Here is a 16,752-nt window from a genome sequence, read left to right as displayed (position 1 = left end):
ATATTTACTACAGTATTGTGACAGACTAATCCCTTTCTTCAATATCTGTGAAAATGAATTTAATAAATGAAACAAACAGAACTACAATCTCTTCACATCAAGCTATAGAAAATATTTCTCTTGTCATGCCTATTCTATACACTAACAATCTGAATGAGAGTTGAATGAATTTTTGCCTTCAATCACTTATTCACTGAAGGACGGCTTGTTGAATGTGACCACACTGAGTGGTAACGTTAGATTGGTGCACTGTTCCTTTAAATGGGGGGAGAGGATGAGGAGCGGAGGGAGAGAGAGAGAGAAGAAGAGAAGGAGAGAGGGAGAGGGGAGCCGTAGTAGAAAAAGGGGGGTTGTTGTGTGCACTTTCTCTTTGTCCTGGAGAGGTGTGTGGGTTGAGCGTGATTTGACCGTAAGACAGAAAGTGACTTCAGAGGGAATTACTGAAAAGAGCTGAACATCTTTCGAGGATTTTTTTTTCTTGGAGGAACTGTCACTCATTCAACATGTTGGACATGGAAACAAATGGCAGATATCACTGATCTCTGATGAGAACTTTTAAGGACGTGAAGGGATTTAAATGAGGATAAGTCAACAGTCTTTACAAGATTTTCTTCAAGAAAAAGTCTTGCTTTACTTCTGACTGTTTCTTGGTGGGACTTCAACAGCTGGATCAGTGTGAAGGTTTTCAAAGTTGACTTTGGGGAAATATTAAAGGATATTTAATTGTATTCCTCGGGATTAGAATCAAATTCTGGTTATTTTGAAGACTTTTTTGCAGATTTAAAACAGCTTTACACTACTTTTAGACAACTTGTTGATATTTATTTGCTCGTGAATCTGACTTACTGTAGGTGGTGAGCCAACTGTGAGATGTACTGCTAAATATTTCATCTATTATCAAAGGATACAATCAATCAACATCGATCATTTTCAGCTTCTTCCACTTAGTCCAGAGGGACAGTGACTGAGAGGAAAAATCACTTGCAGAAACCTACCTCAAGTACCAACCACTTTCATTATTAATACATAAACCAGAAAGAGGAAGAGAGGCAGACAGAGAGATGGCACAGATAGATGGAGGAAAAGAGCAGGGGCGTGTCAAGGACCAGGACCAGCCTGGAGCCAAAGCTGCTGTTGGAGGCCCAACAGCAGGCGGAGGAGTGGTGGTGGAGGTCAGGGAGAAGAAGGGACCTCTGCGGGCTGCGATACCCACAATGCCTTTCCCTCTGGCTGTCATCTGTCTGTTTCTGAACACCTTCATACCTGGACTCGGTAAGCTGTGAATCACACTTCCCTCCTCTTCCCATCTGTAATGTACTCTGAATTCAGTGTTCATGTGCTTGTAAAAGTCAGAACTGAGAGACAGACAGAAACTCAGTGAAGTTGAAGGAATACTTCACCCACAAAAATGATAATTTCTATGTTAACCTTGAATTTGTGAAACGTTTTTCTTACAAGCATCACCCGTGAACGCAGAACCCAAAACCAGAAAATTCTTGATGAATTTAAGCTACAGGGATCCAATTTTAACACAGCAAAAAACTCATGCAGTATAATCCAAGTCTCATTTACCCAGTCGTATGCTCAGTATTTCCCAGACACATGCTAAAACCTCAGTATTTAAAATGGAACATAAAGTAAAATTTATCTATCCTCTCTTCAAAGCCAGACTCCACTGAGAAAAACAGTCATTTTACCTCTCTGAACACAGGAGCTGCTGATCTACAGCTGCCTCGATCACCTATTTTGTTTGTGTCATTGTGTGACTTTGGTGAATCCGAGCTAAGCCTAAACACTTTCCCCGCTAGAGTATTATTTTTAAGTTGCGAGCCACCGCCAGCATTTTTGAAGTATAGTGGGACCACGTTGAGTGATCGTTCAGTTTCCTCTGTGGTCGTCTCGTCAGTGTGTCACTGTCACCATCAGGGAGATCCTGTTTCGTTTCACCAAACTCGTTTGCTTGTTTGTCCAAATCGGATTCAGAATGTTTGATCAAAACAGGATTTGTCGGAGTCTGAGTCCGTCAACATCTCCGTGGCTTGTGCAACCGTAGACTCTTTCGTCGGCACAGGCGTTTTCGTGCAGTTTACAAGCTGCTACATTTCTGTAAACAACATCGGGTTTCCAGTGGATCTTCTTGGTTGGTTGTTTTTAGACACGGCAGTGCTGGTCTATTTCAAAAAAATGTGCAACAGTGCCCCCTATCTTATAGCAGTGACAACACAGATTGCCGGAATATCTCATCAATAGCAGGGGAGTGTCCTGTCAAAAAAAATCTCGTCAATGGCGGGGATGTTGTTAAAACACAAAAGTCACATAATACACAAACTAACAAACAAATCGAGGCAATGGTAGATCAGCAGCTCCTGTGTTCAGCAAGGTAAAATTACAGTTTTTATCTGTGGAGTCTGGCTTTAACAAAAGCATAGATATGTTTCACTTAGGCAAGGTAGGTGGCCTAACGTCAATATTCTAAATATTAGGTACACTTACAGTCACACTTTTAAATAGTATGGTTATAAATAGTAAGGTTTTACTGAAAATAAATGTGTTCTGAATGAATGAGACTTGGATTATACTGCATGAGTTGTGACCCAGTTTGTGAACGGATGTTTTGATATAGTGTTGCTCAAGTCCTTAAAAATTTCCTCTGCTTTTAGGTTCTTCATTCACCGTGAAGGCATGTGAGAAAAACAAACATTTCTTTACAAAATCAACGTAACACGAGATGAGTAATTGATATAAAAATGGTCATTTGTGAGTGAAGTATTTCTTTAAGAAGAAAATAGAGAGAAAACAGTAAAACAAGAGACCAAGCAGTTGTGAAACTGGAGGACCAACACTGACTTTTAGCCAATAACAAGATAAACAAACACAAGGGGCAATCTGAGGGGAATGTAGAGTGACCATAAACATAGCAAGGAAAGTCTCACGCAGTGCCACAATTTAGTTGGGAAACGAACTATGTCCAACTTAGAAGTCTCTCCATTGCTCTTCCGTTTTTACACATAACTCAAAGCTCTATCTGCCTATGCGTATATGTGTGTGTATTTTCCTGTGTGCATGCATACATGTGAGGAAAAAGGGCAAGAAAGCTAGAGACCCCATTCACACCTCGTGTTATAATAAGAGTGTCAGGGTGTAAATATGCACAGCTTCAGTCTGCCAGGTGTTAATACACACAGTGAGTGTGGTGGGGTGAAATCACATGACACCGGGTATAAAAATTCATCACAGGTGTTATCATTATGAGCAGTGTCATCATCGATGTGGGCGGATACATCACCACAGCAGGTAGAGACAGCATCAGTGTGGGCAGACTCAACATTTGTGCAATTATCACGGGTAGAAATCTTGACACTGATGTGCTAATTTTAGAAGACATTTAGACAGTGTCAGGGAAATATAATTACATACATCGTGGATTCTGGCATGTTTTTCCACCTATTCAAGCTGTGAAATAATGTTGATTCTGCTTATAATTCTAAGTTGAATTAAGCCTTTCCTTTTTTGGGAGTAAGGTCACGATTTCAAAGCAAGCAAAATAAGCTCTTGATCAGCCCGCAGTGATAAACTCAAGTTGCCTCCTTGAGATCATAGAAGATAATCCACTCTGCGGCCAAGATGCAGGTTCATTGGGCATTTGCTCAGCCATCTAATCACCACATTTACTGTGGTTTTTGCACTCAAGATCACAATATGGAAGCACTGACTGGACTAAAAGGTGGACATAACCACCATGACATCATCCACTGGTTTGTAGACGACCATTTTAAAGCCTGGAACTAGGGTTGGGTCGGTATGAGAAAAAAAAAACGGTCCGGTTTTTGTGAAAAACCGCATCAAGTCGGTAATACCGGATTTTCGCCACTTGGGGCGCAATTGACTCATTTAAAATAAAAAACGACCATAGGACAACAGAGTGACAGTAACACGTTGTTTCTTTTATTCCTTACAAATAAATTTTGCAGCTTACTCAATCAGTACAAACAAGGGTTGCCTCCTTCGTCTGGCTCAAAGTGTTGCCATAGTGGCGCATTCTTTGATTTCTTCGAGACTAAATTGTCCGCCATTATCGACTCCCCAGGCTACAGCAGAGGCCTTGGCGCATGCGCACTCGCACCCCCTAGCTCAGTCCCTGCCCCACCCCCACCCTCCTCTCTCTCCTGCTCGCTGTGCGCTTGGCGAAGAGGCAGACACAGGTGCTCACAGACTCGGGCGTACTATAAGTGGAGTGGACTCCGCCAGGAATGTCCGCAGTCATGCGGGCTTCCATAGTCGAGCACACTTCCGCGTTGTAGTTTCCTGTAAAAATGTCTGTGAAAAATCCCCACGATGTGAAAAATACATGCCGAGCAGTCTTTTGTGTGACACTAGTGCGCGGAGCGGAGTCCACGCTGAGAACCGACCCAACCCTACCTGGAACTTGGCATTTTGGCCGTCACCATCTTGTTTTTTTGAAATGACGGATGAAGATGACTGAGAGGATGAAGCTGAAGGGGAGCAAGGGGTAGATCCATGCCCCAAGGAAAGGAGCTAAGCCTTGTGTCTGATTTTTCCCAGTAGCCACTCACACTATTGCAGTGAAAAATCTCCTGCGGCCCAAAAAGCAGTTTCTCCATAGACAAACACTGTAAAAAAGATGTCCATAAAACTGTCTACTGGGCCCCTCAAACTGCAAACAATTAAGAGTCTTAGTTCTATGAATAGAGGTTTTTATTTTGTAAAACTTTCTTTTTAAAGATTTTTTTGGGGGGCATTTTAGCCTTTAATTGATGGGACAGACAAGCGTGAAAGGGGGAAAGAGAGAGAGGGAGTGACATGCAGCAAAGGGCCCCAGGCTGCAGTCGAACCCGGGCTGCTGCGGCAACAGCCTTGTAGATGGGGCGCCTGCTCTATCCACTAAGCCACCAACACCCCCGTAAAACTTTCTTTGAGCCGTGAAAAGTGATTTAAAAATCCTTAACATCATCACAGTGTAAGGTCTACGAACCAAGCGGGAACTCATGGGCAGGGCCAAAGGAAGAAACACCACTTTACTTTTTTCGCCGTATCTGATGGCAAGATGGCACCTATTCATTGCTCTGAATAGGTGCCATCTTGGGGTCTGGTATCTACTTATCATTACATATCCATGGATGGACCTGACTGAGAATCTGAGGACACTGCTGTGGTAGTGACTTGTCAATCACAAGGTTACCTCGCTCTGAAGCATACTCTGCTTTACTGTCTATTTTACTCTCAATGGGATTTTAAAATTGCTTTTCCTGGCCCAAGGAAAGATTTAAAAATAAAAAACCTTCATGGATGAAAAAAATCCGTAATAGAAAGAGTCATTTTGACCTTGTTTGCAGTTCAACATGTCCTGTCAGCTGCTTATCAAACGTCTCTTTTATAATGGCGGTCAATGGGGAAAATGCTTTTTAGGCCACAGGAGATTTTCTGCTGCAATACCGAGAGTGGCCACTGTGAAAAATGAAAGCAGGGCTGAGCAGCGTTCCTGGGGCCTGAGATAACCCCTTGTGCTGAAGGCACCATGCCATCATGTGACCTATTATAAAACAGTATGTCTGCCCTTTGGGTTTTCATACATACAATATTTATTCTTGACATAAACTCAGTGGCCAATTCAATGTTAAGTTTTGATTGTCAGAGAGGTGTTAATCTCTATACTTACTACTGAGATTGTAGTTTGCAGTGGACTGCATTATATTGAGAACCTTTCTAATGTTTTGTGGTTGTATTTATAAAACCCTAATAATCTTAAGATTTTCATCTTCTAAGTGGGTCAGTCTTATTCTCTTAACTTTGTGTAGGCTATTTGATGCAGATCCAGATTTTTGTCTATTGTTAGGATGCCTCTGTCCTCCCCTCATCTAATTTCCAGTTAATCCCTCACTTGGTTGAATGTCTGTGTATAGTAAGATTATGTAACAACATCTGGTGAAGACACACACAAACACTCACTCTGGTTTGATCAATTTTATATACACAAACTCACAGACACAAACACACAAACTCATATTTACTTAGGTCATTTCTGGGGAATTTGCATACACTCACATTAATTTCCTTAATTCCCTGGAGACTAACCTCATCCCCCCTAACCCTAATGCCAACCTTAATTACTGACCCAAAAATCTGCTTTTTTCTGCTTGGGGAAACTGCCTTGTCCCCAGTTGGACAAGCCATACTCAATTAACTGGTCTTAAGACTGAAATATGTCCCCAAATGTAGCTTAAGGGTCCATTTATACTCCCTTCACATATAAAAATAGATAGGTCTGTTTCAAGCATTGAAAATGTCATTGCCCTCAGATGTCCATGTGTCGTTTTTGGTTGCATAGAGAGGGCAGAGTCAAAAGTTAAACACAACAACAAATGAGATAACTGGGGTAGAGGTCATAATATTGTACCTTTAAACAAATGCAGCATTGCAGACAGTCTGAGAAACAATTATAGACCCTTTTAGGGCCAGACACAATGACGTAATTTTATTAGCTGGAGGCAAAACCTGCCTCTCCACCACAGGGCTGTAGGCTACGTAGGTGTCTTAAAATGTCATCTTGTTGTGTTACTGGGAGCCAGAATAGAAGGAGTCATGGCTCAAAACTTAAATTTTATCACGTACCAGCTGCCATTGCCCGTCAATAAAAACAAAGACAACTATGGTTAAATGTGATAAGTAAAAAGGACTGGACGGAGACGGTTAAGTTAATCACACATTCACTCTCAGCATTCTGCTTCTGTGTCCTCAGACAGAGTGCCAAGAGTACATTCTGCCACTCTGAGATTGCGGTGCTTCAGATAATCGAACTTTACATTCAGGCAGCGCTCTGAATTTATGAACAGTTCAACTTGTGCCAGAGTCGCTCCGGCACTAGGAATCAGAGTCCTGCACGGGTCCAATTTTCAAGATCCGCCCCGCCCCGACCTGCAGACATACAAAACCGCACCTGAACAGCAAACCCGCGCATCAGTACCGCAACCCAGTCCGACCCGTTGAAGCACGACCCGCAGCCCGACCCGTAACCTGGATTTAAAGTAATCATTTTGGGTCATATTGGCTGAATATTGAACAGCATATCGCCACAGTTAAGGTGCCAGTGAGTAAACAACGACCTGAATGAAGCAGCTCTCACAATAAAAACCTGACTTTAGCTCCATCATCAACCCTCTGTGTTCTTCTCCCATACAAGTGTAAAAGAACTCGTTTGTTACGTTTAATGCTTTTAAACTTTTAATCTATGTAAAGGAACTTTACATGTGTAATAATAGACTTACTTTCTGTCCAGAGCGACGTTCAGCAGTTACGAGCCGTCACGTGTTTTAGAGAAGTAATCCATCAGGGAAACACTTCACAAACATTATAAAGTGATAGTTGTACGTTTTATCCACTTATTTCTCAAATACCTAAATAATTATTTAGTGTTTTGGAAGCGGCGCTTGTTAGACGGTGGCAGCCATGTTGATTATGTCGTCCAATCACAAATTGTGTTATTAGATGGTGAAACGCGTGTAAACAGCTGAACCAATGACCGTTGCGAAATAGCGAAAGCGATCCTCAGAGAGTAAATAATGACCAAGATAGTTATCTGTAGTTTAGTATTTTATATTAATTTTGATGTGTTTATCTAAAACCCACGATCCGACCCGCGTGTTATTTTTTCCACCCAGATCCGAACCCGGGAAAAAAATTTAAAAAAAAAAAACACCCGCAAATCACTTGTTTTTGCAGGTACCCGTCAGGTACCCCGACCCAGTGCAGGACTCTGCTAGGAATGAGTATTTCTATATGACTCGCATTATCTTCCTCCATTGTCTAAAACAAACCAACAGAACTTGCTAGCTAGCGCTGGCTAATGTCTGGAGAATTGTGTTGTGTCCAGCTAAGCCACGCCCACCAAAAAAGGTCACTGTTTACTAACAGTAAAAGGGTCTATGTACATCCCAACACCTGAAAGGAGGATACTTTTCCCTATTTTTACTGTATATTACTACATATGATTATATATTACCGATTCATACCATTCTGCCATTGTTTAAATGTTTTCATCATCTCCTATCTCGCTTGAACTACACTACACTGCCTCCACTATCTCCAAAGGCTCTGTTTAATTTTGCCATATCCATAAGCTTTCAGAAAACATACACATACGGACAAAGTGTAGGGATAATAATAATATCGGCACATCATTGGTATCGGCAGATGTCGTCTTTAGAATCGGCCAATATGCCCTTTCTTGTCTCCATCTGCTGGTGGACGATAAGAGTATTCATGAATAGTATGATGTTAATTCCACTACTGAAGACACTTGATGATCACTAAAGTTAGGTGGAGAAAAAAGTAAATATATCGATATCGGTATCGGTTATCGGTCAAATAAGTTGTAATATATCGGCATAGCGGATATCGGCAAAACATCCAACATTGTGCATCCCTAAAACATGATCACAGATTATGGACAGAAGGCACCGTCTGTCTCTGTATCTGATACTGAGTATAAATGAGCCGTAAAACTTGATACACACACACACACACACACACACACACACACACACACACACAGAGCAAAGCACAGCACGCAGCATCAGACTAATCGATATGTTGATCCTTACTTTGTAGCCTACATGACAAAGCCTGTGGAGCTAGACTGACTTACACACACGCACACACACACACACACACACACACACAGTCATTCACTAATCTAGATTAACTCAGTGGTTCAGTTCAAAAGCTGCAGCACTTAAAATGATAATGAAGAGGAACTTATTTTAAGAGTAGAATAAAGAAAGTAAAAATCACATTGTGTGAATGATCAAACGAGTAAAGAGAAGACGGAGATAAAGAAAACAAGAAACAAAATCAACAGAGGTACTTCAGATGTTGTTCTCTAAGAGAATTATAAGACCGGTGTCTCCATAGCAATCACTCAGATCTGAGTCTATCACCAAATAACCTATGATGTGTTCTCTCCACCCCTCGCCTCTGATATATTGGTCACAGCTTTCTGGAGACTTATTATGTGTGGGTTTGTCATCTCTTTTATCTTCTCTATCTGCTGAAGGAGGCTTTAGATACCAAGTTCTGAATCTCTCCTCTGATTCATTCACTCTTTTCCTCTCACTTTTACACACATTTAACAGTCTACTTTGCTGCAACCTGTCTTTAGTAGGCATCCAATCACCGACTGCTTGAAAATGTCACAAACACGTGTAAGAAAACAAGGTCAGAAAAAAAACACCGTGACCCACATCTTTTTTCCCCCCTTTTAGCGAGAAGGTTTTCCTGACACGTTGCCTCGATTGTCCCCAACATGTATGAAAAGCATCAAGGCAGCGCCTCGTCTAGGTGTGCGAGTGTGTATGTAGGTTGGCCTGAATACCTTGACATTTCGTTGAATAGCTGCGGCTAGTTGCCATGACGACGCTGACTGAAATGAACACAATGCACGCATGTGTTTGTGAGAGTGTGTCTCAATGCCGTTTGGGTCTAATTGACTGAAAACAGTGGCTTGTTCTATTCAACCGACTGCAGTGCTGTAAAATGACAAATAATGTGTAGCACAACAGATGTATAAAGTCAATTCCGGGCATTTTGTGCTTTATGTTTGCTGCTGTAACATTGCCGTGAAGAAGAATCTGTTTGCTGAGAAGCATTAACTGGATGGCTGAAACTTGAAAACTCAAGTCACATTTTCTGAGGCTAACATTGATAAAATGGTAAACATGTTGTGTGTTTGAAAGTACTCATTTATCATACGTGGCTGCGCTGAGATACTTAATATCTAATAGCCAGTGTTGGGAAGGTTACTTTTAAAAATTTAACAGGTTACAGATTAGTTACCCTGTTAAATATTTAATAGGTAATGTAACAACCTTAATAACTCATTAATGTACTTATTACATTTGATTATTTTTCTAGCAAATGTTTTAAACTGGAAAGTAAAGTTGAAAAGTCCTAAAAACAGTGTATGAAAGTTACACTCAAGTGTACCCCGATTGCTTCATCTGTGTTTCAGAGCAACATAATTAATGTTATATTCAACATATGAGTCTTTATACAAAAAAGAATATTCGGATGTAGGCTAATCTCTTTATAATCGCCAACATTTTGATTAGTACCTGTAATTTACTGACATATTTTTCTCCTGTATCTATATATCTATAATGGATTACAATTGGGGTTGTGTGATAGTGATGCACAAGTCAGGGATTTTAAAACCCGCGTCAACCCAGCCCGTTATGAGAGTCAATTCGCCCTGCCTGACCCATAATCATATGTGTTAATCAATGACCCAAAACTGACCCATACTCCTGACCGTAGCTATTGACCCTCCCACTGTTGGCTCTAGTGTGTGTCATTTCCAGTAAATATCACAATATTAAATGTGTTTTCTGTTTTAAAAAGGACAAATATAGGAAGACAGCAGGTATTCACCCAAGTATGATGTTGAGCGCACAGCTGATATCCTTCATGGTTTGTTTAAATGAGCGCACAGCTGATAGGTACAGTGGTTTGTTAACATGATGTTACAGATATGCATACTCTAAGGATTCAGCGTGGAGCGACACTTGCTCGCTTGCTGTTAGGACATGTTGTTAGGGCTACATATTCTCGGATTCTCAGCTAGAAATATTTTTACCAGACCTTATGTCCAGAGATTTAAATATCTCAGAATTTAGCAGACGTATGACAGAAAGCCCGAGCGCAGCAGCACTGATTATAAAGAGCACTGCTTTGTCTGAAACCCACATTATTTTCCAACAAGCTTACCTAAACTGCAGGCCAACCTGCAGGCAACATGGGGTATGGGTCAACACGTGTATCACTACTGGTGGTATCAAGGTATATTCAGAAATCCAGAAGGTGTGATATTCAATACCGCCAAAAATACAGATGCTCCTGTGTCTTTTAATCTGATACGGAGATGCTGTACTGAAGCGATGTAATGCACAGCACACACCACCAGAGGTCAGCTTAACTAGTGGAACAGAAAGATGAGCTGAGAAAGATGGCGACTGCAAGTGGTGGGGAAAACGTTACAAGACTAGTCTTAAAGAAAGATGCCTCTGCCCCTGTTTGGGAGTACTGTCACATAAAACTTTATCTTGAGCAGACTTCTTCAAACTACAACCACATGATTTTGTTCAACACATCATCTCCATGTAGCCCACAGATGCGTTGGTATCTGCCACGGCAACAAGTGTCATCAGCAAGCAGGGCACTTATTTCCCATCTAGTCATTATTCTATGGGCCGTTAAGTGTTTAAAGCCATTAAGACTTGTCTGAGTAGGCTAATTGCATACTGGAAACACAGCATTTTAGGCTAGACAATGACATATATGCTCTTATAACTTCTATAACCAGCAGCTCAGCTTTTACTTTTTTTTCTGGGTATGAAGGTATAAAGAATATTAAAATTCCCTAAACATGTTTTTTTTTCTGTTATGTGTTTATTTTATTTATTTATTTGTTTTTTTCATTATTTTCATTATACTGTATTACCTTTACTTACTGTTCCTTCTCCTTTTATGATTTGTAACTCCATTACTACTACATATCATTTCTTAAAATGTGAATAAAAGAGATACTCCCTAACACTGCTAATAGCCAAACAGTTTAGCTAGCTTAGCTCTTTCAAAAGATGACAAAATTTGCCAATTTAACAAGCTATTTCTTGCCAGTTGAGGCAAGGCAAGCTGTTTCCCTCTTGTTTCAGTCTTTACTCAAGGCTAACTGGCTGACAGCTGAAGCTTATGGCCCTACAGCCTGTGTGTTAAGTATGTTGCTGGAGCTAGGCATCGATTTAGCCTAGTATTAACACTGGAATCGGGAAACAGATAGTGTGGCTTTGTCCTAAGTTTAAATGTGTCGAGCCTACAAGCAACTACTCCTGGACAAACAACTGTTTATCTGTCCGCCCATGCAACTCTGTACTGTACCTTTCCCCTGGTCTCTCAGCTGCTCCGGGCAGTTCACCAAAGGAACATTTACAGCGTCTCACTCCCACCACCACAGCCTGTAATTTTTACATTTTGTGTGTTGGCCTATATGGATTAAACAAACAAGATATGTGGTTACAGGGCTGTGGAGGTAGGAATACATTTTGACTTTGGACAGAGCCAGGCTAGTTGTTTCCCCTGCTTCCACTCATTATGCTAAGCCACTGTAATTACCTGCTGTCGTGATCTGCCCTGATCATGATGAAGCCATGTTTTCTCCTTTGTTTAATTCTGCCCCGCAGTCATACTTAGTGTTTTCTGTTTTATTTTTTCAATTCCCCTCTTGTTTTATATTATTTCACTTCCTGCCCTTGTGTTTTCCCACTGAATGATTGTCTGCCCCGCCATAATTAGTTTCACCTGTCCCTCACTAGTTCTGCAGTCTACTCACCTGTTCTCACGTCCCCAGTTAGTGTCTCCATACCTTTACCTGCTCAGTTCCTTTGTTCTTTATTAGTTTGTCTTCATTTTTAGTTTGGAATTCTGTTACTAGGGATGGGTACCAAAACCCGGTATTAAACAGCCCCAGGGCTAAATTTTTTAAAGACCGCAGTATTGATAGGCTCCGTCGTTACCCATTATTTTATCAGTACTTTTTAACATTTTGTTTTAATTCATTGTCATCCTGCAGACTCTCACCTGTGCTCTCTGGGCTGAGCTCCTCAACACACACACCCCCACACAACACGGATTAAAGTCAATATACAGCAGAGACGACATGGTGGAAATGAAGTGATGTATCAATATTCTCATCTAAATCTCAGCAAGAAATTAAATGAGCAGTACAAAGTGTCTCACTTTGACATGAGAGACCAGGATGCTAATTCCAGTCTACACATTTTTGTCTTCCACAACAGTCAACATCAATTTCTAAGTAGCAGTTCTACGTTCTACAAACCTTACACACTTTTTCCTTAAAAGTTAGATGAGAAGATTAATTCTGCTCTCATGTCTGGGAGTGGTATTATTCTTCCCCAAGAAATAAAATGTTGAAATATTCCTTTGAGATTACACAGCAAAAATTACTTGATCATGGTTAGAAAACAATCATCCTGATTAAAAGAAACAAACACTGACTGTTGGTGCTGTATGAGACAGTGAGGATGCAAACAGCAATTACTGGTGTCAAAATCAGACTCAAGTAAAACAGTATTTTATATACAGTGTGATGGAGCCAAATAGAGGTGTTGTTTTCTGACAGTTCAAAATAAAATAACTGTGTCTACAAATATAAATTATATAATTAAAGAGCATTTTTTTCTCAGTGACTATTAAATGTGAGAAAGAAAAGGTGTGTTTTAACACAATATAGCAGTGGTTAACAACCTTTTTCTTTTAATGACCCCTTTTCTTTTTTCAGTAAACTGCTGACTCCTGACTAAGTGACATATTTTGTGGATATTCTATATTACATTCAATGCATAACAGTAACAGCACAGAGCAACAGATACACTGTACAATTAACCAAAACACCTAACTGCAGATTATCTCCTGAGAATACTGCATCAGAGATTAGTTTTCTTGATATCTGTAGGAACTTTTTAATGGATTCTCTGTATTATGTGTTATTTTTATTTTCATTTTAAATTTTTAACCATCATACATACTTTAAGGCTTCTTTCAAAAAAAATCAGTGTTGTCCTCTTCCATTTGCTTGGCCATTGCTCTCTTAGCTCTTTGGCTTCTTCAACTGCGTACTTCTCTAATGCAGGACGAGGCTTTTGCACACAAAGTGAAGGCTCTGTGAATATAGCTTGTGTTCAGGTCTAATGTCTTGAATAATCATCTAAACTTTAAAAGTAATTTCATTTAGTTTTCTTTACAGAAATGAATGCAATGTTGAGATATAAGCCTACTCTCCCTATATGTATATATATATATATATATATATATATATATATATATATATATATATACACAGTACAGGCCAAAAGTTTGGACACACCTTCTCATTCAATGCGTTTTCTTTATTTTCATGACTATTTACATTGTAGATTCTCACTGAAGGCATCAAAACTATGAATGAACACATGTGGAGTTATGTACTTAACAAAAAAAGGTGAAATAACTGAAAACATGTTTTATATTCTAGTTTCTTCAAAATAGCCACCCTTTGCTCTGATTACTGCTTTGCACACTCTTGGCATTCTCTCCATGAGCTTCAAGAGGTAGTCACCTGAAATGGTTTCCACTTCACAGGTGTGCCTTATCAGGGTTAATTAGTGGAATTTCTTGCTTTATCAATGGGGTTGGGACCATCAGTTGTGTTGTGCAGAAGTCAGGTTAATACACAGCCAACAGCCCTATTGGACAACTGTTAAAATTCATATTATGGCAAGAACCAATCAGCTAACTAAAGAAAAACGAGTGGCCATCATTACTTTAAGAAATGAAGGTCAGTCAGTCCGGAAAATTGCAAAAACTTTAAATGTGTCCCCAAGTGGAGTCGCAAAACCATCAAGCGCTACAACGAAACTGGCACACATGAGGACCGACCCAGGAAAGGAAGACCAAGAGTCACCTCTGCTTCTGAGGATAAGTTCATCCGAGTCACCAGCCTCAGAAATCGCAAGTTAACAGCAGCTCAGATCAGAGACCAGATGAATACCACACAGAGTTCTAGCAGCAGACCCATCTCTAGAACAACTGTTAAGAGGAGACTGCGCGAATCAGGCCTTCATGGTCAAATAGCTGCTAGGAAACCACTGCTAAGGAGAGGCAACAAGCAGAAGAGATTTGTTTGGGCCAAGAAACACAAGGAATGGACATTAGACCAGTGGAAATCTGTGCTTTGGTCTGATGAGTCCAAATTTGAGATCTTTGGTTCCAACCGCCATGTCTTTGTGAGACGCAGAAAAGGTGAACGGATGGATTCCACATGCCTGGTTCCCACTGTGAAGCATGGAGGAGGAGGTGTGATGGTGTGGGGGTGTTTTGCTGGTGACACTGTTGGGGATTTATTCAAAATTGAAGGCACACTGAACCAGCATGGCTACCACAGCATCCTGCAGCGACATGCCATCCCATCCGGTTTATGCGCTTAGTTGGACGATCATTTATTTTTCAACAGGACAATGACCCCAAACACACCTCCAGGCTGTGTAAGGGCTATTTGACCAAGAAGGAGAGTGATGGAGTGCTGCGGCAGATGACCTGGCCTCCACAGTCACCGGACCTGAACCCAATCGAGATGGTTTGGGGTGAGCTGGACCGCAGAGTGAAGGCAAAGGGGCCAACAAGTGCTAAACACCTCTGGGAACTCCTTCAAGACTGTTGGAAAACCATTTCAGGTGACTACCTCTTGAAGCTCATGGAGAGAATGCCAAGAGTGTGCAAAGCAGTAATCAGAGCAAAGGGTGGCTATTTTGAAGAAACTAGAATATAAAACATGTTTTCAGTTATTTCACCATTTTTTGTTAAGTACATAACTCCACATGTGTTCATTCATAGTTTTGATACCTTCAGTGAGAATCTACAATGTAAATAGTCATGAAAATAAAGAAAACGCATTGAATGAGAAGGTGCGTCCAAACTTTTGGCCTGTACTGTATATATATATATATATATATATATACATATACATAAACAACCAAGATCCAGGCATACATCAGGAACATGGCCCCCAAAAATGAGCTGCTAAGTGAATACCTCAGGCAGCAGAAACCCAAGAATGCAGAAGAGGAGGACGACATCAAGAAATCCTACCAGTGGCTGGAAAAGGCTGGACTGAAAGAGAGCACAGAAGCACTAATCATGGCAGCACAGGAACAGGCACTTAGCACAAGATCAACAGAAGCAGGGGTCTACCACACCAGACAGGACTCAAGGTGTAGGCTGTGCGGAGATGCTCCTGAGACAGTTCAGTACATAATATCAGGGTGTAAGAAGCAGGCACAGAGTACATGGAACGCCATACCCAAGTGGCTGGCATAGCGCACAGAAACATCTGCACTGAGTATGGGCTGGAAGTCCCAGGGTCAGAATGGAAGACACCTCCTAAGGTGGCTGAGATGACCGAGCTAAGATCCTGAGGGACTTCCAGATCCAGACTGACAAACCAGTGATGGCTTACCCACCAGACGTCATGTTAATCGACAAGATGGCGAAGAAGAAGATGGCGGCAGTGGTGATAGATGTAGCAATCCGAGCAACGGCAACATCAGTAAGAAGGAACACGAGAAGCTCAAATAATACCAAGGGCTGAAAGAGGGACTAGAAAAGATGTGGGGAGTAAAGGCAACAGTGGTGCCAGTAGTGATCGGTGCACTGAGGGCTGTGACCCCCAAACTGAGAGAGTGGCTCCAGCAGATTCCAGGTACAACATCTGAGGTCTCTGTCCAGAAGAGTGCAGTCCTAGGAACAGTTAAGATACTGTGCAGAACCCTCAAACTCCCAGGACTCTGGTACAGGACCCAAGCTTGAGGAAGACACACCACAGGACCCCCAAGTTGGGAACCAATGCCATATAGGCCGATGTTTCAGGAGTCTATTCTACACTCAGAGCTTTACAGTCGGCAGTAGATTCAATCTGACAACCCACTTCTCTTTGGTCCGCCTGTTTTAACTTTACATTAATCCTGCCTGACGTCATGCTGCCATCACCTCAGATTGCCCCTGCAATGTAATGAAGACTAAACAAATATCTATTGAGTACCAGAGAAGCTGTTAGTCGCTGTAGTGTAAACAGATTAACAAGCTGTTGGCTTGTAAATAATTACACATACTTATTGTGAAGGGCACCAC

General features: G+C 41.1%; 1 protein-coding gene across 1 annotated transcript in view; it reads left to right on the top strand.

The window, feature by feature from the left end:
- The first annotated feature begins 349 nt into the window (after positions 1 to 349).
- Positions 350 to 16,752, top strand: part of stum (stum, mechanosensory transduction mediator homolog) — a 40,814-nt gene continuing 24,411 nt past the window's right edge. Inside the window, exon 1 of the mRNA XM_049589621.1 lies at positions 350 to 1,272. Within this exon, the coding sequence (XP_049445578.1) occupies positions 1,062 to 1,272 (211 nt within the window). The 5' untranslated portion in view covers positions 350 to 1,061. The remainder of the gene's footprint in view (positions 1,273 to 16,752) is intronic.

The sequence above is a fragment of the Epinephelus fuscoguttatus genome, linkage group LG11 (genome assembly GCF_011397635.1).
Source record: "Epinephelus fuscoguttatus linkage group LG11, E.fuscoguttatus.final_Chr_v1".
NCBI lineage: Eukaryota > Metazoa > Chordata > Actinopteri > Perciformes > Serranidae > Epinephelus > Epinephelus fuscoguttatus.
This window is presented reverse-complemented; position numbering and strand designations above follow the sequence as displayed.